We start from the raw sequence: 23453 nt of genomic DNA, 5'->3' as shown, positions 1-23453 counted from the left end.
ACTCCCCAAAGCCTGCACATCAAGATCCAACACCCGTACGCACTCTGTTGCCCCCCAGAAACCAGGCCCTCCCCGGGGATAGCAGATGCATAGCAAGAGGGGTGGGCCAATACAGTGGGGTGGCCAACTGTGAGCCAACACAGTTCAAAACTGGTTCCACCTACTTTAAGCTATGAGACTGTGGCTGTTACTTAACCTGTCAGGGCTTCTGCTTCCTCATTTGGAAAACTGGAATGGCCAAATCTACCAACCTTGCAGGGTTAGAAACTGTATCTGTAAAACATCCAGGCATGTGTGCTACACAGCACGTACCACACAAACAGAAACTCTAACATCATCATCCGTGGACATGAACATATTTTACACCATGTTCTGCCTTGCTGCTTCCCACCCCACCCCACCGGTCACCTTGGGGTTTAAATGAGAGGGATGACATCTTCTCATGGACCCCACCTCCTCTAACCTCAGTGATTTGGTCAGAGAATGGACATCTGTATTTGTTTCTCAAGGCTACCATAACAAATCACCACGAATGCGGTGGCTTAAAACAACAGAAATATACTGTGTTACAGTTCTGGGGGTTAGAAGTCTGAAATCAGGGTGCTGGCAGGACTGCATTCCCTCTGAAGGCCCCAGGGAGAAGCCTTCCTTGCTCTTCCTAATTTCCAGCAATCTTCACTGTTCCTTGAGTTTGCAGCTGCACCACTCAAATCTCTACTGCCACTGTCACATGGCCTCCTTGCAAGGACACCAGTTGTTGGATTTAGGACCCACCCCAATCCAGTATAAACTCCTTAAGTTACCGAATGACAGCTGCCAACACCTCATTTCACATTCTCAGGCTCTAGGTAGAATAGCAATGGGGTCCAGAAGTGTGGGGGACATGAAGTAACCCAGTACAACACTTAGGCAGAGTCCTGATCCATAATTTCATAAAAGGAAACTGGGGTTGTGGAGTGTGGAGTCCCTGCTAGGGGCAAACCTAGGAAGAGGTGAGGTTGAGAGACGCCAAAGGCAGCAAGTGAGTCATGGAGGAAACCAACTGTAAGCGAAGTTGACCAGCAGGATGAACATGAGAATATGAGCGACAGAGAGGAGTGGAAGAGCACCCCAAAGGCCCCACTCAACCCCGTCCCTTCCTAAACCATGGGTACAGGACACACTAAGTCTGCCCTCTTGCCTCGGCTCGTTCAAGTTGGGGTTCTGATCCTCGTGACCACAAAAGCACTAATGCCTCCATCTATGACAGCTTGATCTGCGGCCTCCAACTATTCCTATGATAAAGCCATCACCTCCAGGAGTTAACCTCCAGAATGTGACCTTATTTGGATATAGTGTCATCACAGATGTAATTAGTTAATATGAGGTCACACTGGCATTGGTGTGGAGGGGGGTCCCTAATCCAATATGACTGTGTCCTTATGAAGGGGGGCAATTTGGACACAGAAACAGACACGCACACACAGGAAGAACACTAGGCGAGCATAAAGGCAGAGATCAGGGTGGTACTTCTCCAAGCAAAGAATGACAAAGATAGCCAGCAAACCACCAGAGGCTGGAGGAAAGGCCTGGAACAGACTGACCCTCGCAGCCTCAGATTGAGCCAACCCTGCCAACACCTGGGTCTCAGACTCCTGCCCAGCAGAACTGAGACTACGGATTCCTGTTGTTTAAGCCAGCAGTCTGCGGTGCTCTGTTACAGCAGCACTCGTAATCTAACACACCCCCACCCAAAGGGCCTGCCATCCCGCCCTGCTGCTCTCTATGCTTGGGCACCTGGAGCTGTGCTCAGAACTCACCACCCTCGAATGGCCCCATCCTTTCCCTCTGCCAATCTCACTCATCCTCCGAGGGCCACCTCCCCCAAGAACCCTCTTCTGAACTTCCCCCTGAACTTTCCCTGCATCAGCCCCACAGCTGAGTGCTTAATTGTTCTCTAATTACTTCCTCTGTGAATTGTTCTGTCTGCCCAGCTTTGGGAGAGAGGGAGGGTGGAATGTGGCTTTGACATATTCTAGATCCCCCACAGCATTGGCAGAGAGGTAAGTACCTATCAGCTGCTCAACAAGTCTGTATTTTCTGAGCGAGCAAAGCAGTCAGTGGTGGGCCCCAACCTTCCCGAGTCTGTGAACGGGGCCACCATAAGCTGAGGCAGTTTCTCCAGCAAACAGCCCAACACAGCAGCTAAGCGGAGGGTCTGGGTCTGGGCACCACCCTGCAGGTTAGACCCCAAAGAGGGGGACGTGCCGCAAGCATGGTCTGCAGATTGAAGGGGAACAGTGAGTACGCGCATATGACCATCCCAACCACCGTCAGCGGGAAAGCTGGCTGAAGGATACAAAGAATACCCCAGAATCCTCTTACTATGATGGATCAACTTATGAAAATAGAGCTTCCTAAAGTCCACAGGAGACTCCAAGGTCCCAAGGAGGTGAAAGCCACTTGAGCCCCTCCACATTTCTTTGCCAGCAAGACCAGCCTCATCTCTGAGAGTTGGCCGTCTCACTTCCAGACAGTATGCTCCCAGCCCTGAACAGAACGAACAGTCCAGGAGGACGAGCACTGGATCAGGAGTCAGGAGGCCTGGGTTCAAGTCTCGCTTCTCCCGCCACCCAGTTGTGCCACTCTGGGCCAGTGACTTCCTGCTCTGAGCCCGTTTCCTAACCATTGAAACACGAGGGTTGGATGAGGTGACTTCTAAACCGTTACAACCCGGGAGTTAGTTACTCCCTTGGGTCACCTTCATCTAAGGCGCTTTGCCACTGAACAATGAAGGCCAAACAAGAGGAGTCAGTGTTTGTCAACCCCAGTGGGGTGCTGGATGTAATCTGGGGGTCCCAGTCTCCCTGCTTCATTTTGTCCTCACAACTGCTCTGCAGGTGACAACCAGAGCTAACAGCTGCAGGATTTACTGTGCACCAGGCCCCGCCCCCCAGATGGGCTATAGTTCTCAAGCCCTGTCATGACCCTATTAGTGAGCAGGTTCTCTTATCCCGGTTTACAGACAAGGGAACTAGACTCAGAAAGAACTAACAACACAGTTAAAGTCTGGTAGCATTTAGGATTTTTGCAAGGCCCCCTGCCTCCAAAGCCTATTTTACTAACTATGAGGCCATACTGCCTCAGAAATGACCCTTTTGTTCCTTCCGGAAGCCAGACCCTGCCCTTGCCCTCACCCCGTAGTTTAGATAGCCCCAGACACGCCCTCACACAGCCCTCCACAGGCTCCCATGGGTACGTCCCAGGGGGCTATGGAAGGGAGACCGAGGCAGGAGCAGAGCTGACCACCCTGAGGACTCTAGGACCCATAACGCCATGCCATGACATCCCGCGTCAGACAGAGTGTCTCAGTGCAGGTAACAACCCATTACTGAGCACCTTTGCTGTGCCAGGCACTGGACAGTGCTCTGAGAGGACCCCAGGATGAGTGGGAGGAGACCACCCACCCCAAGAACATAAACCCAGCACTGAAATGACCAGACACAAGTCAAGTGCTCTGGATTCACAGTCCAACCTGGCTGAGGAAGCCACCGAAGGCTGCAAGGGGACAGGGGGACTCCAAGTAGTTCTGCAATTCAACTCAACCACACTTACTAACACCTACTATGTGCAGAGTCCACACTAGGCCCCATGGGAGGTTCAAGATGGGAAAGCAGCCCACCTGAATGCAACAAATAACTGCATAAGAGCCGCGACAGGGGACGGAAAGTACTCAGGGGGTATGTGAGGAGGCCAAGGTACAATTTCACTGGAAACTGTACCTCAGTTTCCCATCTGTAAAATAAGTAATAACAGTACGTCTCTCAGAGGGTCTTAGTGAGAAGTAAATTGATGTGTGTGGAATTTCTGAGGCAGTGCCTGCCCCTGGCAAGCACTCAGGGTGTGTGTGTGTGCATGTGTATGTTGTTGTTGTCAGACCCCGAGCTCAGAGGATGAGAAAGAGCCTGGTGACTTAAGAAGGGGATGAGAGAGGACAGACCCGGAGTGCATGGAGTGAACCCCCACAGCGTGTGGCCAGGGCGTAGCCGTGTGAAGACGGGAGCAGGCCATGAGGCTGGAAAGAAAGCGGGGAGCAGCTCCTGACCTGCTCTCTGGGGGCTCCATTCCACTGGCTGTGGAAGAGCCATGCAGAAGCTGTCCAACAATGGGCCGAAGGTGCCTTGGAGATGGAGCGGGGTCCCAGGGAGGAGCCTCTCGGGGCAGAGGTAGGGCAGCACTCAGCGAGGAGGCCGGGGCCAGGAGGCCTGGGGAAGAGGAGCCACCGCCACGGCAGCCACCTCAGTCTCTCCCTCAGTGACTAATGGCACACCATCCGTCCCGGCTGACACTAATGCTTCCCGCCATCCATCTCCTACTCGTTAAATTACCATTTTATGGCCAAAATCTCTCTCTCATAATTGATAAAAATCTCCTTTTGATGTTCAGCATTATTGGGGGGAAAATGTTTTTTTTATTCTTCATTATGTTTTCAATATAAATGTATTTTTTATTGAGAGCTGCTGGGAAGTCTGGAGGAGGTGACTCTCTCCCCCTCGCCCCCCAGTCCTCCCCACACGCAGCTTTGTGGCCACCAGCTCCTTCTGTTCCACTCCCAGCATGCTCACACAGCAGCCGTCTTGGGGATCGTCTGGGGAGACAAAGAAACCAGACACCGGAACAAACAAAGGTTGTGCTGAGGGCCAAGAGACAGCTGAAGCCCTCAAGGTGGCCCTCAGCTCCAGGCCAGTGGGGCAGCCAGGGGTGGTGAATCAGGGTGAGCTGGCCTCAGGCGGATCTTTGGCAATGTGCAAGAACAGTGGCGAGAGCTGCAGAGAGCGGGGACGCCCGGGGGCTGACACAGCACGTGGCCCAGAGGTGTGCTCAGTAAATATTTGTGAGCAAGTAAAAGAAGGACAGGGAGAAGGTGGGGGGGGGGGGCAGTTTTCTGCCAGCCACGGGTACCCCAGGTAGAATCGGCTCCTCTGGCCCCTCTGCCCATGTCCCTTGCCCCAGCCCAACCTAGAGCGTGTTTGTCCCTGCATCTGCCCACACCCAGCTCCTCCAGGACATGAGAAGCAGAGCCAGCTGCCATCCTGCAAGGAGGAGCACAGCACAGCCACCAACTCCTGACCCTGGGCACCTGTGGCTATTCCCACGCCCATTGTGTCAGCTTTAGGGACCAAGAGCACAACATAGATGCTACTGATGGCCTCAGGACACTGCAACGGTTGAAACTGCCTGGCTGAGCTTCCAGCAGCCCCCAGATTGGGGGTCACGGGGCAGTGCTCAAGAAGCCCAGGAGACAGGCTCCCAAGGCAGCCTGTGGGACATTTCTAACAGTGGAAGGGAAGGGGCTGACCAACAGGTGGAACACCAGGTGTTGATCACGGAAGAGAAAGAAGGATTCTACTAGCAAAATAGTATCTGGGACAGAGAACTGTACCAGCATCAGAAAACCTGGTTAAAGACCCAACGCTGCCATTTAATCTCTCAGAATCTCGGTTCTCACACATATAAAGCATCCAGCGTAACACAGAAATCATTGCTAATATTTGCTGGCCATTTGCTCTCTGCCGGGCATGCTCTACATGTTCCACATCCATTAATTCATGTAATCCCCACAGGCATGTACTGTTGTTATCCCCATTTTACAAATGAGGCAAATAAGAGACAGAGAAGATAAGTAACATGTCCAAGGTCACACAGCCAATAAACCAGCAAGCAGTTTAGCTCCAGCCCACCTTCAAGACTCAATAGGAAGCTTGACTGTCATATGAAGGCAAGACCAAGGGTAGAAATGTTTGGTCCTGACTGAGGGCCACGTGGGAACCAGGGGGGTTAATTTTGTGTGTCAACTTGGCTGAGCCATGGTGCCCAGACATTTGGGCAAACTTTATTCTAATATTTTCATAAGGACGCTTTTGAATGAGATTCACATTTAAATTAGTAGACTTTGAACAAAGCAGACTGCCCTCCCTAATGTGGGTGGGCCTCATCTAATCAGCTGAACGTCTGAATAGCATAAGACTGACTGCCTGGGGCACCAAAAGTTCTGCCAGCAGATGGCCTTTGGACTCAAACTGCAATATCAGCTCTTCTTGGGTCTCCAGATGGACACCCCCTCCAAAGATGCAGGACTTGCCAGCCTCCAAATCGCATAAGCCAATTCCTTCCAACTAATCAATCTCTCTTTACTTACACACACACACACACACACACACACACACACACACACACACACACACACCCTCTTGGCTCTGTTTCTCTGGTGAAGATAGACTAACAGAAGAATGAAATCCAGCCCTGGCAGAGCTGCCACCTGAAGGAAGGGATGCCCGGAGGGGGTGCCTTTTACTGCTGCTCACACAGTTCTCCATGCACCAGCAGAGATCCCGCATGCAGGCATGCAGTAATGACAGGGGTCATCCCAGGCTTTGCTACTCACCATCCACGCCCATCATCCCCTCCCCCAGCCTTGAGGCCTCCATGGAAGCCCCTGCTGCAGTCTCTGTCCAGTCTCTGCACTGTCCCCACTCAGCACCCCCACCACCAGGAGCCCCTCACACAGGCCAGACGGTCTCCTGCCTCACTTCCCTGACTTCCACTTCTGCTTCTGCTGGTCTTCATGCCAAGAGCACCTTCTCTCTGCACCCCAACCAAGCTTGATAAATGATGGAGGTTCCTGGGGGAAGAGCTATTTTATCTCTTCCCTGAACTTTTGCTTACACCTTGAGCAAAGCAAGACAAGAACATCACCTTCCACCTGTTCCTGTAGGTTCATAAGAAACAATGAGGTATGCATTCCCCCACCTGATACACAGCGGTTCTCTTCCACGTTCCAGTGGCCGCTCTGGTCAGATGGTCCATCAAGAATGCCGATCTCCTATGACAGCCTTTCTCCCCAGGTACTATGGGAAATTATAAAACAAGTACGAGTCTAGATCCCTACCATGTGGAGCTCAGGGGTAAAAGACTAATGAAACACATGTCAGAGTGCACAAGCCAGACCCCAATCCCCCAACACCAGTACAAGCGGTGCCCCTAACAAAGGTATTTCTGTGCATCACTCTGGCAGCTGACCTCATTTCCTTCAGTCTCTCATAGAATTTTAGAGCTAGGAAAGAACCTAGCTGCATCCAAAGTTTCTAGAACTGTGCTTTCTTCACTAAATACCAGCTGTTTGGGCAACAAAGAGAGAGAGAAGGAAGGGAAAATGAAGGAAAAGGTGTCTAAACACAGAACTGCAGGCTGTTAGTGACTGCAGGGGGCATCTGAGGAGTCCTAGCCCAGAAGAGAAATGTGTAAGGATGGGTTGGTGGTCAGAACCCTGCCAGGTCCTTCAGCAGGAAGGAAAGAACTCCTGGGGACCAGAGAAGTCAAGCTTGTTCAGGGTGCAAAGGTGTCAGCCTGGGCTCCTTCCTCTGCATGAATCATGCCCAGGAGAATAAGGAACCCAAGTCTCAGCCACCTGTCAGGGTTCCCCTCTGCTGAAAAGGGCCAAGCCTTCAGTACCTTTCCCTGACGCTCAAGCTCCGGCGCCATCTGCTGGCCAACGTCAGCACTGCACCTAGACCTACAGTCCCAAGGGCAGTTAGGAGACCAAGGTTGAGACCATTCCCAACCCACTCCAGACCCAAGTGACTTTGGAGACACCAGAAATGATGCCACCTCCTAGAGTTCGGGCTTCCAACTGCTTCCCAGAACGTGTCCTGCAGGACTTAGGCCTAACATTCAAAATAAAAGGGAAAAAGCAAGTTTCTTTCTGGTAATACTAGCTGAGAAACTTCTAAGACACAGACACAAAAAACATTTCTGAAAGATTTCTGCCAGACAGAAGCTCTGTTGTAGGAGACAAAGCACTGGTCTGGTAATCAAAAGATCCAAGGCCTCGTCCTGTCACTCACACGCCCCTCCCTTAGCTCTGTGGTCCCATCCCCACCCCACACATCCCTACGCCAGGACAGTGCCCCTTTATTCGCTCTCCCCTCCACACTGATGGCACCGGCTGCAGTGCAGAGATTATGCACTGCTCCAGAATCACATGTAAATCACAGGGTCCAGAAGAACTGCAAGTTCATGCTCATCTCCCACACCCTGCTGGGGGACCCCTCAGGATCAGCCCCATCTGCCTGGGAGAGGGCATGGACTGGTGTAAGGACACTAGTGACCCTGTAAGGCCTTTGCTGATGGGAAGGGTAGATACAATGAACCAGCACAGCCAGAACACTCTGGCCACCCCCCTGCACTTCAGTCTGAGATTTAGGGGCAGCTATGTAGTCTTTGAGCTCCAGGTGTCTTCGGAGCCCATCCAAGAACTCGAACCCAGACAGCAGATGGGGATACAGGACAGACTTGGCTTCCTTTAACCACGTTCTTGAAACTGGGGACGAAACAAAGCTTTCTACTGAGGTCCCAGGGCAGGTGTAGAGCCCACAGTCGGTGGGGTCCACTCGGATATCTTCTTGGTGGGGAGAGCTGCTCCCCAAGAAGTGTCGTGGCAGAGGCAGGAGGAGGAGGGAAGTGCAAAGTGAGTGACTTTCCCCGCCCTCACACCCCCACACCCACCTACCCTGTTCCCACATAGCCCCTTTCCCCTCCCTCCACCCACAGAATGAGAAAGTGTGTCACCAGGGAACAAATGCCATCTTCCCAGGAGGGAGGAGGAGGAGGAAGAGGGGGAGGAAAGACTTCAATTGTGCGTCTGTGGGGGCCGGGGTAAGAAAGCAGAGGTTGCCGAGCTTCCCATCTGTGAAGGACGCCCCCTCAGAACCGTGACCTTGACATTAGCCTGCCCTATTCAGAGGGCTCAAGACAACCTGTGGGGCAGGAGCCTCAGGCCACCATGCTCAGGACCACATGGCCAGGGAGGCCTAGAGAAGAGGCCCTGAAGATGCAGACAAAATCTTTTAACCCCATACATCCTTTGGCCAGCTGTGTGGGCCCATCGTGACTGCTGACACCCCAAACTTCTCGTCTCGCTCTACCCTGGCTTACAGGGGGCCACTGACCCGCTCTTGCTTCCCACTCCAGCCCTCCACAGACAAGCCGGCCTAGAAGGGTTAATCTGCTGCCTTCCCTCCCTTGCATCCGCCCCCACGAGCTGCCACATGCCAGCAATGATGCACTTCACACTGTTATTACAGTGATTTATTTAGTTTTAATTGGGGGGTGAATCTCGTGCTATAGGAAGCAGGAGGCCAACAGCCTTGGCAAGAAGCAAAGCCATGCACAGGCCTGTGCCATGCCAATCTGGTCCCCTCTGCCTGGGGTATCTCCATCCTAACCTTGCTCCTCCTAGCTTGTGGGCTTGCTCCTGACTCTAGCCCTAAATCGGGTTTACCCTCCACTTAATCTCCACCACCCAAGCTTTTATCCCTCATCTGCAAAATGGGGTTAATGACAGGTAGGTACCTAACACTACTGTGAGGATCAGGTGAGATAATGCAGGGAACACAGCACTGCCATCCACACACAGTAAACCCTCCATAACTGATAGATATGATTAGGTTGCGCCATATGAATCCCATTACATTGCAGGGCAAAAACAATCACACATCAACTATTTCATACGGTTCAACCATCTTTTTCACTGAGGGCCACTGAGGTTCCTTCTCACCCTTTCGATTTCACTGCTGAAAGTTGCCACGAAGTATGTTTCCATTCCAGGGGTGAAGCCCCAGCAGCCAGCAGGGACAGCTCTGCCAGAGCCTTAGAAGCATCCCATCCCAGCACCCATCGCTCCCGGCACGGGCAGCTACCTCTTTGCCCAGGTCCTCACGGATGACCCGGCGGACCTCTTGCATGCTGCTCTGTGGAGCCTGGCTGTGCAGCACCTTCAGCGTGCTGGTATACTCCTCAGGCAGCAGGTAGTCCAGAGCGCCCAGGTGCTGGCCCACCTTGATGAAAGTGCCCCGGTTGGCACAGCAGAGCTCGCAGAGACGCCTGGCAGAACGGAGGTGCACCTGCAGGGAGATGGGCCAGGAACAGAGAGGTGTGAGTGCACACTGCCCACTGGACATTCTTTCCCTTTCCTGCCCCCACTGGTTGAAGAGCCTGATTCGCTCCGAGAGTACGTACACACACACACACACACACACACACACACACACACACACACACACCCTTCATTCACCTTCTGCCTCAATGCTCTCCTTTGGTCTCAGTACCTAGGGCCAGCAATTCTGACCTCATACTGAGTGAGGCTGGCCTCTTCATAGGGCCCGATGTGCCCATGCTTCTGGTCTTTTCTCCATCAAAACTTACCTGGCCCACGAACCAGAGCAGTTGTTCAAGGCTTTTAAGCAAATCTAATCTACTGATGATTCATTTGTGGATACACTGAGTTGATATGTTTGCCACCCAACCCTCAGACATACCAATAATACTATCTGTTTGGAGGTCTACAATTTCTAAAACATGCTCATACGCATTCTTTCTTTTAATCCTTACGGCAGCTCAGGGAGTCAGGTATTGGTATATTTAAAAATAAGAAACTCAGGGGTGCCTGAGTAGTTCAGCTGGTTAAGCATCTGACTCTTGATTTTGGCTCAGGTTATGATCTCGTGAGATTGAGCCCTGAGTTGGGCTCTACGCTGACAGTGTGGAGCTCACTTGAGATTCTCTCTCTCTCTGCCCCTCCTCCACTTTCGGGTGCTTGCTCTTTCTCTTGCTCTCTCTCTTTCTCAAAAATAAACTTTGGGGCACCTGGGTGGCTCAGTCAGTTAAGCGTGCAACTTCGACTCAGGTCATGATCTTGCAAGCCCACATCGGGCTCCGTGCTGACAGCTCAGAACCTGCAGCCTGCTTCTGTTTCTGTGTCTCCCTCTCTCTCCGCCCCTCCCCTGCTCACACTCTGTCTCTTGCTCTCGAAAATAAACTTTAAAAAAATATTAAGAAATAAACAATAAATAAATGATAGAAATAAGAAACTCAGATGTTGTACTTATACAGAAATAGCTAATGTAGCTAATAAATGTCAAAGGAAAGTCTAGAAAACATGCTAAACCTAGGGCTCTTTTAACTCAAACTTTAGCAGGGGTCTCCTTTTTTTCTTAAGTTTTTTTTATTTTGAGAGAGAGAGAGAGAGAGAGAGCATGGGAGGGGAGGGGCAGAGAAGAGAGGGAGAAAGAAAATCATAAGCAGGCTCCATGCTGTCAGCACAGAGCCCAACATGGGGCCCAATCTCACAAACTATGAGATCATGACCTGGGCAGAAACCAAGAGTCAGACATGTAACAGACTAAGCCACCCAGGCAACCCTAGCAGGGGTCTCCTCTCAACTGGAAGAAAAGTTTTACTGGGAAGTGTCAGGTGCATGGAGCAGGCAGCTGGGCTGGTCTCCTAGGACAGGGCAGCCTTCAGCCTGATGCCCGCTGTCCTTCCAGAGCTGGGGGGTGGCCCCCGTTGGGGACACACTGGGCTATGTGTCCCCAGTCATCACCCCAGCTCAGCTGAAGGTCCTGGAACTGTGAGGTCCTGTCTTCCTGGAGCTACAGCTTCTGTGGCAGGATAGGGCTGTGGGCACACACAGAAGGTAAGGGAGCCCAGTGCCCTCTGGGAACCTCTTCCACCCATGCAATCAACAAAGAGGGAGTAAACATCTACACGGACTTACACTCTCTTGAGTGTTATGGAAGATGCTGACATAATTAAGCACATATTGGAGGCAATAAACCACCTGAGGAGTTAAATAACTTTTGGCAACAATGATGGAACAAACAGTTAAAGATCCTATATAGTTAGTTGCCAAGTGCATCGTACATAAAACTGTTACTTTAGAAATTAAGAAGAGAACACCCTTGTCCTAGCAGCCCAGGAGCCCATCTGCCCTGTTTCACCACAGCACAACAGATGCCCCAGACTCCAGGCACTGCGGGGCTGTGCCGAGACCCTTGTGGGCACCCAGTACTGGCTCCACTGGACACCTCGACCTCCCACCCCAATGAACCCTTGGGGAACCCTATATACACATGACTCCATCCCCCTACACAGAGTATGCCAGCCTTGATGTGGATACCTGGTCCAAGCTGGGCCACAAAGTCTTTTTTACCCTGCCGGGAGGGCACGGGAAAAAGGAAATTAACCCTAAGGATTAAGAGGAGAGAAAGCTTTTAGATGGATCAAAGGATCGTGGGAATGGGGTGGATTCTCTTTAAGAATTTGGAACTGGGGGCACCTGGGTGGCTCAGTCGGTTGAGCGTCCGACTTCAGCTCAGGTCATGATCTGACATGATCTTGACAGCTGGTGAGTTCAAGCCCCGCATCGGGCTCTGTGCTGACAGCTCGGAGCCTGGAGCCTGCTTCAGATTCTGTGTCTCCCTCTCTCTCTGCCCCTCCCCTGCTCATGCTCTGCCTCTCTCTGTCTCAAAAATAAATAAAAACATTAAAAAAAATTAAAAAAAAAAAGAATTTGGAACTGGGGACTCAGCTGGCCAGTGGCACATGGGCAGTAAATCAATGCTATGGCTGGCCAAGGCCATGCTCAAGCCCTGGTTTTGAGGAAGTGAGAAAGAAGGCAAACTGTGGTCAACCATGGAACTGGGCATTTCTTCATGGTACAAAGGTCCAGGCTAGTGTGAACAATCATTCCCCAAATTCCAACCCAGAAGAAGAGAGATCAAAATCACTGGCAGAATAAGACGCAACACATAGGCATCCACAATCCACTAGTCCTAAGATACGGTACGGCCGGAGCCCACATCCAACCGGACACTCCCGGCTAGGCTGTCCCGGCACCCGGCCACCCTCTCCCCCAAGGAGGCAGGCTCAGCCCCTACATCAAAGCTGCTCTGGGGTCAAGGCCACATGGAAGCAGAGGACTAGAAGGTGGGGTGAGGCCACATCCCACTTTCCCCTCCCTGCCCAGGAAAGGCATCAACCACTGTGTTCACTGGGACTTACAGCAGGCCAGTCCCGTGCCCTCCAGCACATGGGAAGATGTGATGGAGCCATTCGTGCACAGAGAATGACTTGCCACAACAGGATCACACTGAGAACCGCAGGAGCTTAGATGCAAGAAACGGGAGGACCGGAATTAGAGCAAAGGCTTGGCTCACAGGAGGGCAGTGGGTGTGTGCTGCTCAGAACTATGGCCTCCAGACTCCAAATCCATCCTTCTCCACCCTGCACTGTGATCCTGGGGCTGCATCCTGTCATTTCTCCTTTATCAGATGGTTTGTTATTAGGGGACTCTGGAGGGACACTGAGGCCACAGAAGAGCAAGGAGGCCCCATTACCAGAGCCAGTGTGGCATTTTAGCTCAGCAGCCGGCAGGCCAGTGGCTTGAGGGTGCCCCCTTCAGTGGCCCTCCCAGACCAGACCCGCCTCACTAAATTTTCCCATAACTGGCAGGCCCCTCTTATGGCCCAGCTCAAGCCCACACCCTCCAGCCAATTGTTCTGACCAGCTAGCAGAGGGTTCCTATACATTAGCTCTGGGCCACACTCCTACAAATTTCACTGTCACCCAGGAGGCTGCTCCCACGGACCCTGCCTTCCACCATGTCTCCTCACCACTGGGCAGACCTCCATCTCAGCCCTGCAGGTGGGAGGCCCTCAGCTGAGTTCTGTCCTTATTCACTACCCTTCAGCCCCAGAGGGAACAGCTGCTTTATATGCTTACTACTTCTGTACCCTTAGAATCTTTTTTCACTCCTCGAGTTAACTACCTTTTACTTTTCCTAACTAATCATCTTTTCTATTAAGTTTTCCCCACTCAACCCTCTTGCACTGTTGGTGGGAATGCAAACTGGTGAAGCCACTGTGGAAAACAGTATGGAGGTTCCTCAAAGTTAAAAATAGAACTACCCTACAATGTAGCGATCATACTAGTAGGTATTTACTCAAAGAATACAAAAATACTAATTCAGAGGGATACATGCACCCTGATGTTTAAAACAGCATTATCTACAATAGCCAGACTATGGAAACAGCCCAAGTGTCCATAGACTAATGAATGTGTAAAGGAGATATGATATACAGATAAATATATATATATATATATATATACATACATAAATATACATATATAGACACATACACAATGGTGTATATACGTACGTGTATGTATGTATACATATACAGAGAGATAGATATATACATACGCACACACAATAGAATATTACTCAGCCATCAAAAAGAATGAAATCTTGCCATTTGCAATGGCGTGGATGGAACTAGAGTATATTATGCTAAATGAAGTAAGTCAGAGAAGACATACCATATGATTTCACACACAAGTAGAATTTAAGAAACAAAGCAAAGAAGCAAAGGGGGGAAAAGAGAGAGAGAAATCAAGAAACAGACTCTTAACTACAGAAAACAAACTGATGGTTACCAGAGGGGAGATGGGGGAGGGGGTGGGAGATAAGTGAAATAGATGATGGGGATTAAGGAGTGTACTTGTTGTGATGAGCACTGGGTGTCGTATGGAAGTGTTGAATCACTATATTGTACACCTGAAACTAATATTACACTGTATGTTAACTAATAGAATTTAAATAAAAACTTCAAAAATAGTCAAAAAATAGGGTGGATTCCATTCTAAACTTTTTAATACAGTGTGTGTTATACAATTTACTTACACAATAATCAATGTGAAATAAAGATACCAGAAATGTAAAAAACTTTTTAAAAAGTCTTCCCCAGAGAGATTACTGGTGTGAATGGTCCCTGGTGGATACACAGGATTAGTCCTTGAAATCAAATTTGAATAAATTAGGATAAAAAGGGCACTTCAGATCAAGAGAGCAATACAGGACTACATATCTGCATGCATGTATGTGTGTTGTTGAAGACCTAACTTCGTTTTTCTTTAGACTGGATTCACATCTGCATTTGTCTCTGCTGCTGGCAGCCCTCAGTAATATTCTAGGGGCGCCTGGATGGCTCAGACACTTAAGAGTCTGACTCTTGATTTTGGCTCATGATCTCACGGTTCAGTTCATGAGATCAAGCCTCGTGTACTGCTCCATGCTGACAGCATGGAGCCTGCTTAGGATTCTCTCTCTCCTCTCTCTGCTCCTCCCATGCTCACTTATATGTGCTCGCGCTCTCTCTCTCTCTCAAAATAAATAAACTTAGAAAAAAAGAAGGAAAGCATCAGCCTACTGCCCCTCACCTGTGGCTTGAACCCAGGATACCTCTTGGCACAAAGTAATGGTCACCTTCAAGACACTGGGCAATACGGGGAGCCCTCTCTGGTCACACAAGCCCAAGAAAGCTAGTCAGTCCCCAACTCACCAGCTACTCGGCACACAGCCACAGGGGCGGAGACCATGTGTGTCCCTATACGCTCTGTGTACCTCAGGGCAAGCTGTCCATGTGCCATAAATGTAGATTAATGACAACTATGGGTTATATACTCACAAAACCACCATCCATGAAGCTGAGTCAGCATCTACTGCAAATGGCACCCACATTTCAACTAAAGAAGCTCCAAAGTCACCTTCAACCAGCTTCTAAATACACACACACACACACACACACACACACACACACACACGAAGAACATTGCCACTCACCAAAAACTTACATTCTTTTAAGGCCAAAAGACACAAATGCTGAAGAATAGAGTAGGGCCTCTGATCTCCAGGGTCCCTTTTCAGCTCCAGCTCCTAGGGCTTCACTGTCCTTTGGGATCAGAAGGTGGGTCCCATTCAAAATTTCAAGAAACTACTAGCTTAGTAAAAACCCCCCTTTCAGCATTTACTTCCTTAATCTGATACCTTAAGGGGCAGTACCTGCTGGCAGCAGGGACCATCCACAGGGATCCCATGGTTTCTACCACCCAGGAACCTTTCCCCCAACAAGGAGCGTGCTCAATGAAAAGGCAAAGCTCCTGGAATCTCGGATCTCTGCATTCCCCTGAATCTACTCCTTCATGCTACACATCTTCAAGCATGCACCTACATAGGCATAGGCAGCAGGAAGGACGACGAAAGTTGGTTTACACTAGTACTGTACAACAGAAGTCGCTGCAATGGCAGAAATGTTCTACATCTGCACTGTCCAATAACACAGTGGCCACTAGCAGCTACCAGTGGCTGCTGGCCGCTTGACATGTGGCTACTGTGACTGAGGACCTGAATTCTCCATTTTTTTTTAATGTTTAGAGAGAGAAAAAGCACAAGCAACGGAGAGGGGCAGAGGGAGGGGGGGGCGGAGAGAGAGAGAGACAGAGAGAGAGGGAGAGGGAGAGAGGGAGAGGGAGAGAGAACCCCCAGCAGGCTCCACACTCAGCACAAAGACCAATGCAGGGCTAGATCCCATGACCTTGGGATCATGACCTGGGCCAAAAATCAAGAGTCAGACGCTCAACGAACCTAGCCACCTAGGCATCCTTAATTTTAAAGTATTTAAATTTAAATCAGGGCAGCTGGGTGGCTCAGTCATTAGACATCTGACATTGGCTCAGGTCATGATCTCACATTCATGAGTTTAAGCCCCGCTTCAGGTGAGCCCTGCTTTTCTCTCTCTCTCTCTCTCTCTCTCCCTCCCTCCCTCCCTCCCTCCCTCCCTCCCTCTCTGCTCCTCTTGGGATTCTCTCTCTCTCTGCCCCTTGCTCACTTGCTCCCTCTCACTCATTAATTATTAATTAATCAATTTAAATAATCACATGTGGCTAATGGCTACCATACTGGACAGCTCAGGATTATAAATCAGTAACAACTATAATAAATAATCATTTATTTAGTGCCTTGGTCTACGTACTATTCCCGGCCTACAGTAAATGCTGAAATATACGTGGTTGATATTGTTTTTAAATCTGCCCCATATATCCATAAAATAGATCTTAATATGTGTCTTTAAAGATGACAAAATGATCTCAGAGAGGTTCAGTAACATTCCCAAGGTCCTAGAGTCAGTAAAGGATGAAATGGTGGTGTGTTCAAGCATGTGCTGGAGGCAGGCATGAACTGAATTTCTCCACGTGCTCGCACAGTGGGAATGCAAGCATTGTGGGGATGGTCTTCGTGGGCAAGGAGTTCACCATGCAGACCAAGAGGTGGCCATGCACCATGACACTAGAATCATCGATGGCAGGCAATAAAGGTAGTTGCCCAGTAACTCCCAGGTATGAGAACACCTGGCTGGCACCGGGGCGGCCATGGAAGTTGAATCAAGCGTATACATTTATTTATTTATTTTTTTAACGTTTATTTATTTTTGAGACAGAGAGAGACAGAGCATGAACAGGGGAGGGGCAGAGAGAGAGGGAGACACAGAATCTGAAACAGGCTCCAGGCTCTGAGCTGTCAGCACAGAGCCTGACGTGGGGCTTGAACTCATGGACCGTGAGATCATGACCTGAGCCAAAGTCGGATGCTCAACCGACCGAGCCACCCAGGCACCCCTCAAGCGTATACATTTAAAAGGCCAATGAAAACTGCAGACGGCCTTGAACACAACAAGATGGGAGTCATAAAACATGATTAATAGCAATGGCTTTGGAATCAAAAACACCTGAGTTTAAATCCTACTTTGAGACTTACCTGCCCTATAACCTTGGACAAGTTAATTAACTTTGGGGCCTCAGTTTCCTCATCAGTAAAAGGAGGAGAAAAATGGTGACTGTCACTGTGATGGTCATATGAAGTAATTAATAAAAAAGAGTTTTAGTACAGGGCTCAGCACACAGCCACTGCTCAATATATGAATCAAAAAAGATGGTGGGGGGAGTGGAAACCACCATTCCTAGAAAAATGAAATTGAAAATAAAAATAAAAAAGAACACTCCAGGCCCATCCAAACTCCCTATTTTTTGTTCAGACCAACAAGTCTAGACCACAATCTAATAGAAACAATAGCTAATTTCATGCTCTGTCATCTAAATGGCAGAGCATCCGTACACAAGAAATGCAAACAGCGATACAGCGTTATTCTCAACACTGACTTAACTTTCTCTGCCCCAAGACCCTACTTCCTCTACTAACACCGACCACCTATCAGCTCACTGACCCAAGTGCTGCCTTAACCAAGCACCTGGTTTCTCTGGCTGGTTGGGGGTGTAGCTGCAGCATGTCCTCACTGCAGAGGCCTGACATTCCCCCTTCTGTCCCTCCCAAAATAACGGCAGGAACAGCTGGCGTGGTCTCCCTGCCCCTCCTCCAACTTCATTTTCACTCCCAGCTCAATAACTTGCCTTATGATTATCTCATTACCAATAACCTTGCTGTAATGAGTTTTAATCTGCCTCATATTAATTAAAAGCATTGTTATTAGCCAGCTTGGTTTAGAGTTTTGAAAGTGAATGGCTAATAAGATCAACTCAGTACTGATTAATTATTGATTGGGAGGGAGGGAACAAAGGCTCAAAGAGGGCAATTCTTGACTCATGTCTAAACACCCAAGAGCAGGGGCTTGGGCCTCCAAACTCAGCAGGAAGGTACCAAAGTCAGACTGAATCAACAAGGCTCCTCATCAGAACTGGGCAGTATCTTTCTGTGCCTACAGCCTTCTCACAGCCATGGTGAACATTCCTAAAAACCCACTGGACTTTCTGCAATAAGTGTGGCAAGCACCAACCCCACAAAGTGACACAGTACAAGAAAGGCAAAGATTCTCTTTATGCCCAGGGAGAGCGGTGTTATGACAGGAAGCAGAATGGCTATGGCGGACAGACTAAGCCGATTTTCCAGAAAAAGGCTGAAACTACAAAGAAGATTGTGCTGAGGCTTGAATGTGTTGAGCCCAACTGCAGATTTAAGAGAATGCTGGCTATTAAGAGATGCAAGCATTTTGAACTGGGAGGAGATAAGAAGAGAAAGGGCCAAGTGATCTAGTTTCTAAGCTTCATATTTTGTTACATTATGAAGACAATAAAATCTTGAGGTTATGTTCAAAAAAAAAAAAAAGAACTGGGCAGTATCTTTACTGGGGTTGACTATACATGTTTGTGACACAAAGAGGAAAGAGACAGACACACAGACATGCCCCACCAACATAGGAAAAAAGAGAGAGATCATGAAAGAGTAAGTAAAAGACCCCAAAACAAAACAAAGATTTTTGATAAATTCTTCTAGTCAAAAATTCAAGACCCAAAGGAAACATAATAAAATGTAAACAGTAGGGGCACCTGAGTGGCTCAGTCAGTTAAGCCTCCGACTTCGGCTCAGGTCATGATCTCACGCCTCAGGTCATGATCTCACAGCTCATGGGTTCGAGCCCCGTGTCGGGCTCTGTGCTGACAGCTCAGAGCCTGGAAGCCTGCTTTGGACTCTGTGTCTCCCTCTTTTTTTTCCCCTCCCCTGATCACACTCTTTCTCTCTCTCTCTCAAAAATAAATAAACATAAAAAAATTTTTAAAAATAAAAAATAAAATGTAAACAGTAGTATCTTTAGGCTGTGAGATTACAAAAGTATTTTTCTTCTTCATAGGTTTTTCTGTATTTTCCAAATTTCTTATAACTCCTATGTATTACATCCATAATGGGGAAGAATTTTTTTTTAATCATCCCTCCTTCAACATCTTCTACAAATATAAAAGTCCAGCTGATTTTTTATTCAGATTTACAAAACAATGGCTGTTAAGTCATGGGATACCAGGCAGCGAAGGACAGTGATTCCTGAGCAATGGGAAACAAACAAGGTGAACTCTACAATTGTCCCAGTTCACTGCATTAAAAGTTTCCAGGCCCAGCATCAGGAAAGGGAACCCAAGAGGTGCCCAGAGAACTCCCTAAGTTGAGGAGATGGAGCTGAGTGTTCAGGAAGGCCAAAGCAACTAGGGTTCACAGGACAGAGTCCTGAGGAGGAGAGAGCTATACAAAGAAGGAGCCCTAAAGATGTGTGGAGGGCCATCAAAATCCTCGAGAAGAAAGCAGGCAAAAACCTCTTTGACCTTGGCCACAGCAACTTCTTACTCAACACATCTCTGGAGGCAAGGGAAACAAAAGCAAAAATGAACTATTGGGACCTCATCAAAATAAAAAGCTTCTGCACAGTGAAGGAAACAATCAGCAAAACTAAAAGGCAACCGATGGAATGGGAGAAGATATTTGCAAATGATGTGTAAGATAAAGGGTTAGTATCCAAAATCTATAAAGAACTTATTAAACTCAACAACCAAAAAATAAATAACCCAGTAAAGAAATGGGCAAAAGACATGAATAGACACTTCTCCAAAGAAGACATTCAGATGGCGAACCGACACATGAAAAAATGCTCAGCATCACTCATCATCCAGGAAATACAAATCAAAACTACAATGAGATACCATCTCACACCTGTAAGAATGGCTAAGATTAACAACTCAGGCAACAACAGATGTTGACAAGGATGCAGAGAAAGAGGATCTCTTTTGCACTGCTGCTGGGAATGCAAACTGGTGCAGCTACTCTGGAAAACAATATGGAGGTTCCTCAAAAAATTTAAAATAGAACTACCCTAAGACCCAGCAATTGCACTACTAGGAATTTATCCAAGGGATACAGGTATGCTGTTTCAAAGGGACACATGCACCCCAATGTTTATAGCAGCACTATCAACGATACCAAAGTATGGAAAGAGCCCAAATGTCCATCGATGGATGAATGGATAAAGAAGATGTGGTATATATACATACAATGGAGTATTACTCGGCAATCAAAAAGAATGAAATCTTGCCATTTGCAACTATGTGGATGGAACTAGAGAGTATTATGCTAAGTAAAATTAGTCAGAGAAAGACAAATATCATATGACTTCACTCATATGAGGACTTTAAGACACAGAACAGATGAACACAAGGGAAGGGAAGCAGAAATAATATAAAAACAGGGAGGGGGACAAAACATAAGAGACTCTTAAATATGGAGAACAAACAGAGGGTTACTGGAGGGGTTGTGGGAGGGAGGATGGGCTAAGTGGGTAAGGCGCATTAAGGAATCTAGTCCTGAAATCATTGTTGCACTATATGCTAACTAATTTGGATGTGAATTAAAAAAATAAAAATAAATTAAAAAAAAAAAAGATGTGTGGAGGGTCCATGTCACATATTCAGCACATGCACATGAGAAAACCACATGAGCCTCGAGAGAGAGCAACCCCAAAAGACTAGGATTAACAGTACCCAGTGCACATATAGGCCCATTGCACCAGCCAGATTGGAAAATCCAATAATTCTGGAGGCACTTGTTATAATCCCCAGGAGGGCCTTGCCTCAGTAATGGGGAATATCCCAAACTAAACACTGCTCCATTCCCATCCAACAAATATTAAAAGAAAGGCTTGAAAAAGAATCAAACTGTTTCCAAGTAACTGAACTGTGTGTCCCAGAACAAAGCTCAAGAGTATAAGAATACGAAGGGCACCTGGGTAACTCAGACGATTAAGTGTCTGACTTCCTCTCAGGTCATGATCTCACAGTTTGTGGGTTCAAGCCCCACATTGGGCTCTGTGATGACAGCTAGCTCAGAACCTGGAGGCTGCTTTGGTTCTGTGTCTCCTTCTCTCTCTCTGCCCCTCCCCCACTTGTTCTCTCTCTCTCTCTCTCTCTCTCTCTCTCTTTCTCTCTCAAAAATAAATAACACATTAAAAAATAAAAAATAAAAAGAATACAAAAACATCTAACACCCAAAAATATAAAGGTACAACAATGTCTAGCACCTAATAAGAAATTGCCAGGTATGCAAAGAAGAAAAATACAAAATGAGAGGAAATCCAACCAATCAAAACCATCTCAGAGCCTCAGCAATAAGACAACAAAAAGAATTAAAAGGCATTCAAATTGGCAAGGAAGTCTTCAACTATTTGTAGAAGACATGATACTCCATGTAGAAAACCCAAAAGACTCCACCAAAAAATTGCTAGAACCAATATATGAATTCACTAAAGTTGCAGGATATATCAATGTACAGAAATCTGTTGCATTTCTATACACCAATAATGAAGCAGCAGAAAAAGAAATCAGGGAATCAATCCCATTTACAATTGCACCAAAAACCATAAGATACCTAGGAACAAACCTAACCAAAGAGGTAAAAGATCTAAACTTTGGAAACTATGAAACCCTTAGGACAGAAATTAAAGAGGACACAAAGAAGGGAAAAACATTCCATGCTCATGGACTAGAAGAACAAACCTTGTTAAAATGTCTATACTACCCAAAGCAATCTACACATTTAATGTAATCCCCATCAAAATACCACCAGCATTCTTTCCACAGCTAGAACAAACAATCTTAAAATTTGTATGGAACTACAAAAGACCCCAGATGGCCAAAGTAATCCTTAGAAAAAAAGCAAAGCTTTAGGCATCATGATTCTAGACTTCAAATGATATTACAAAGCTGTAGGCAGCAAGATAGTATGGTACCAGCACAAAAACAGATACATAGATCAATGGAACAGAATAGAAACCCAGAAATGAGTCCACAACGATATGGTCAACTCATATTTGACACAGCAGGAAAGACTATCCAATGGACATAAGACAGTCTCTTCAACAAATGGTGTTGGGAAAGCTGGACAGCAACATGCAGAAGAATGAAACTGGACCACTTTCTTACACCATACACAAAAATAAATTCAAAATGGATGAAAGACCTAAATGTGAGACAGGAAACCATCAAAATCCTAAAGGCACAGGCAACAATCGGTTTGACCTTGGCCATAGCAACTTCCTACTAGACACATTGCTGGAAGCAAGGGAAACAAAAGCAAACATGAATTATTGGGACTTAATCAAGATTGAAAGCTTCTACACAGCAAAGGAAATAATCAACAAAACAAAAAGGCAGCCTACAGAATGGGAGAAGATATTTGTAAATGACTTATGGAAAAAGGGTTAGTATGCAAAATCTATAAAGAACTCATCAAACTCAACACACAAAAATCAAATAATCTAGTTAAGAAAGGGGCAGAAGACATGAATAGTCATTTTTCCAAAGAAGACATCCAGATGGCTAACAGACACATGACAAGATGCTCAACATCACTCATCATCAGGGAAATACAAATTAAAACCACAATGAGATACCACCTCACACCTGTGAGAATCGCTAGAATTGACAAAACAAGAAACAACAGGTGTTGGCAAGGATGTGGAGAAAAGGGAACCCTCTTGCACTGTTGGTGGGAATGCAAACTGGTGCAGCCACTGTGGAAAACAGTATGGATGTTCCTCAAAAAGTTAAAAATAGAACTACCCTATAATCCAGCAATTACACTACCAGGTATTTGCCCAAAGGATACAAAAATACAGATTTGAAGGGGTACGTGCATCCCAATGTTTACAGCAGCACTATCAGCAATAGCCTAATTATGGAAAGAGCTCCAATGTCCATCAACCGATGAATGGATAAAGAAGATGTGGCATATATGTATACACAATGGAATATTACTCAACTATCAAAAAGAATAAAATATTGCCTTTTGCAATGACATGGATAGAGCTAGAGTGTATTATGCTAAGTGAAATAAGTCAGAGAAAGACAAATACCATTGGATTTCACTCATATGTGGAATTTAAGAAACAAAACAGATGAGCATACGGGAA

The 23453-nt window shown here is 47.5% G+C and overlaps 1 protein-coding gene and 1 pseudogene across 5 annotated transcripts in view; one reads left to right on the top strand and one right to left on the bottom strand.

The window, feature by feature from the left end:
- Window positions 1–23453, bottom strand: part of ADCK1 (aarF domain containing kinase 1) — a 150245-nt gene that overhangs the window by 56994 nt on the left and 69798 nt on the right. For 4 of the 5 annotated variants that reach the window (XM_053889657.1, XM_019427332.2, XM_053889660.1 and 1 more), the window contains exon 4: window positions 9738–9941. The exons of the other annotated variant lie outside the window; for it this stretch is intronic. In XM_053889657.1, the coding sequence (XP_053745632.1) occupies window positions 9738–9941 (204 nt within the window). The remainder of the gene's footprint in view (window positions 1–9737; window positions 9942–23453) is intronic. 5 annotated transcript variants of the gene reach the window in all.
- Window positions 18445–18760, top strand: LOC109253908 (60S ribosomal protein L36a-like; annotated as a pseudogene).

This window comes from Panthera pardus, unplaced genomic scaffold (assembly GCF_024362965.1).
Source record: "Panthera pardus isolate Hobbes unplaced genomic scaffold, ASM2436296v1 HiC_scaffold_24, whole genome shotgun sequence".
In the NCBI taxonomy this organism is placed as follows: domain Eukaryota; kingdom Metazoa; phylum Chordata; class Mammalia; order Carnivora; family Felidae; genus Panthera; species Panthera pardus.
Note: the sequence above shows the minus strand (reverse complement) of the source record. Positions and strands in the feature narration are given on the sequence as shown.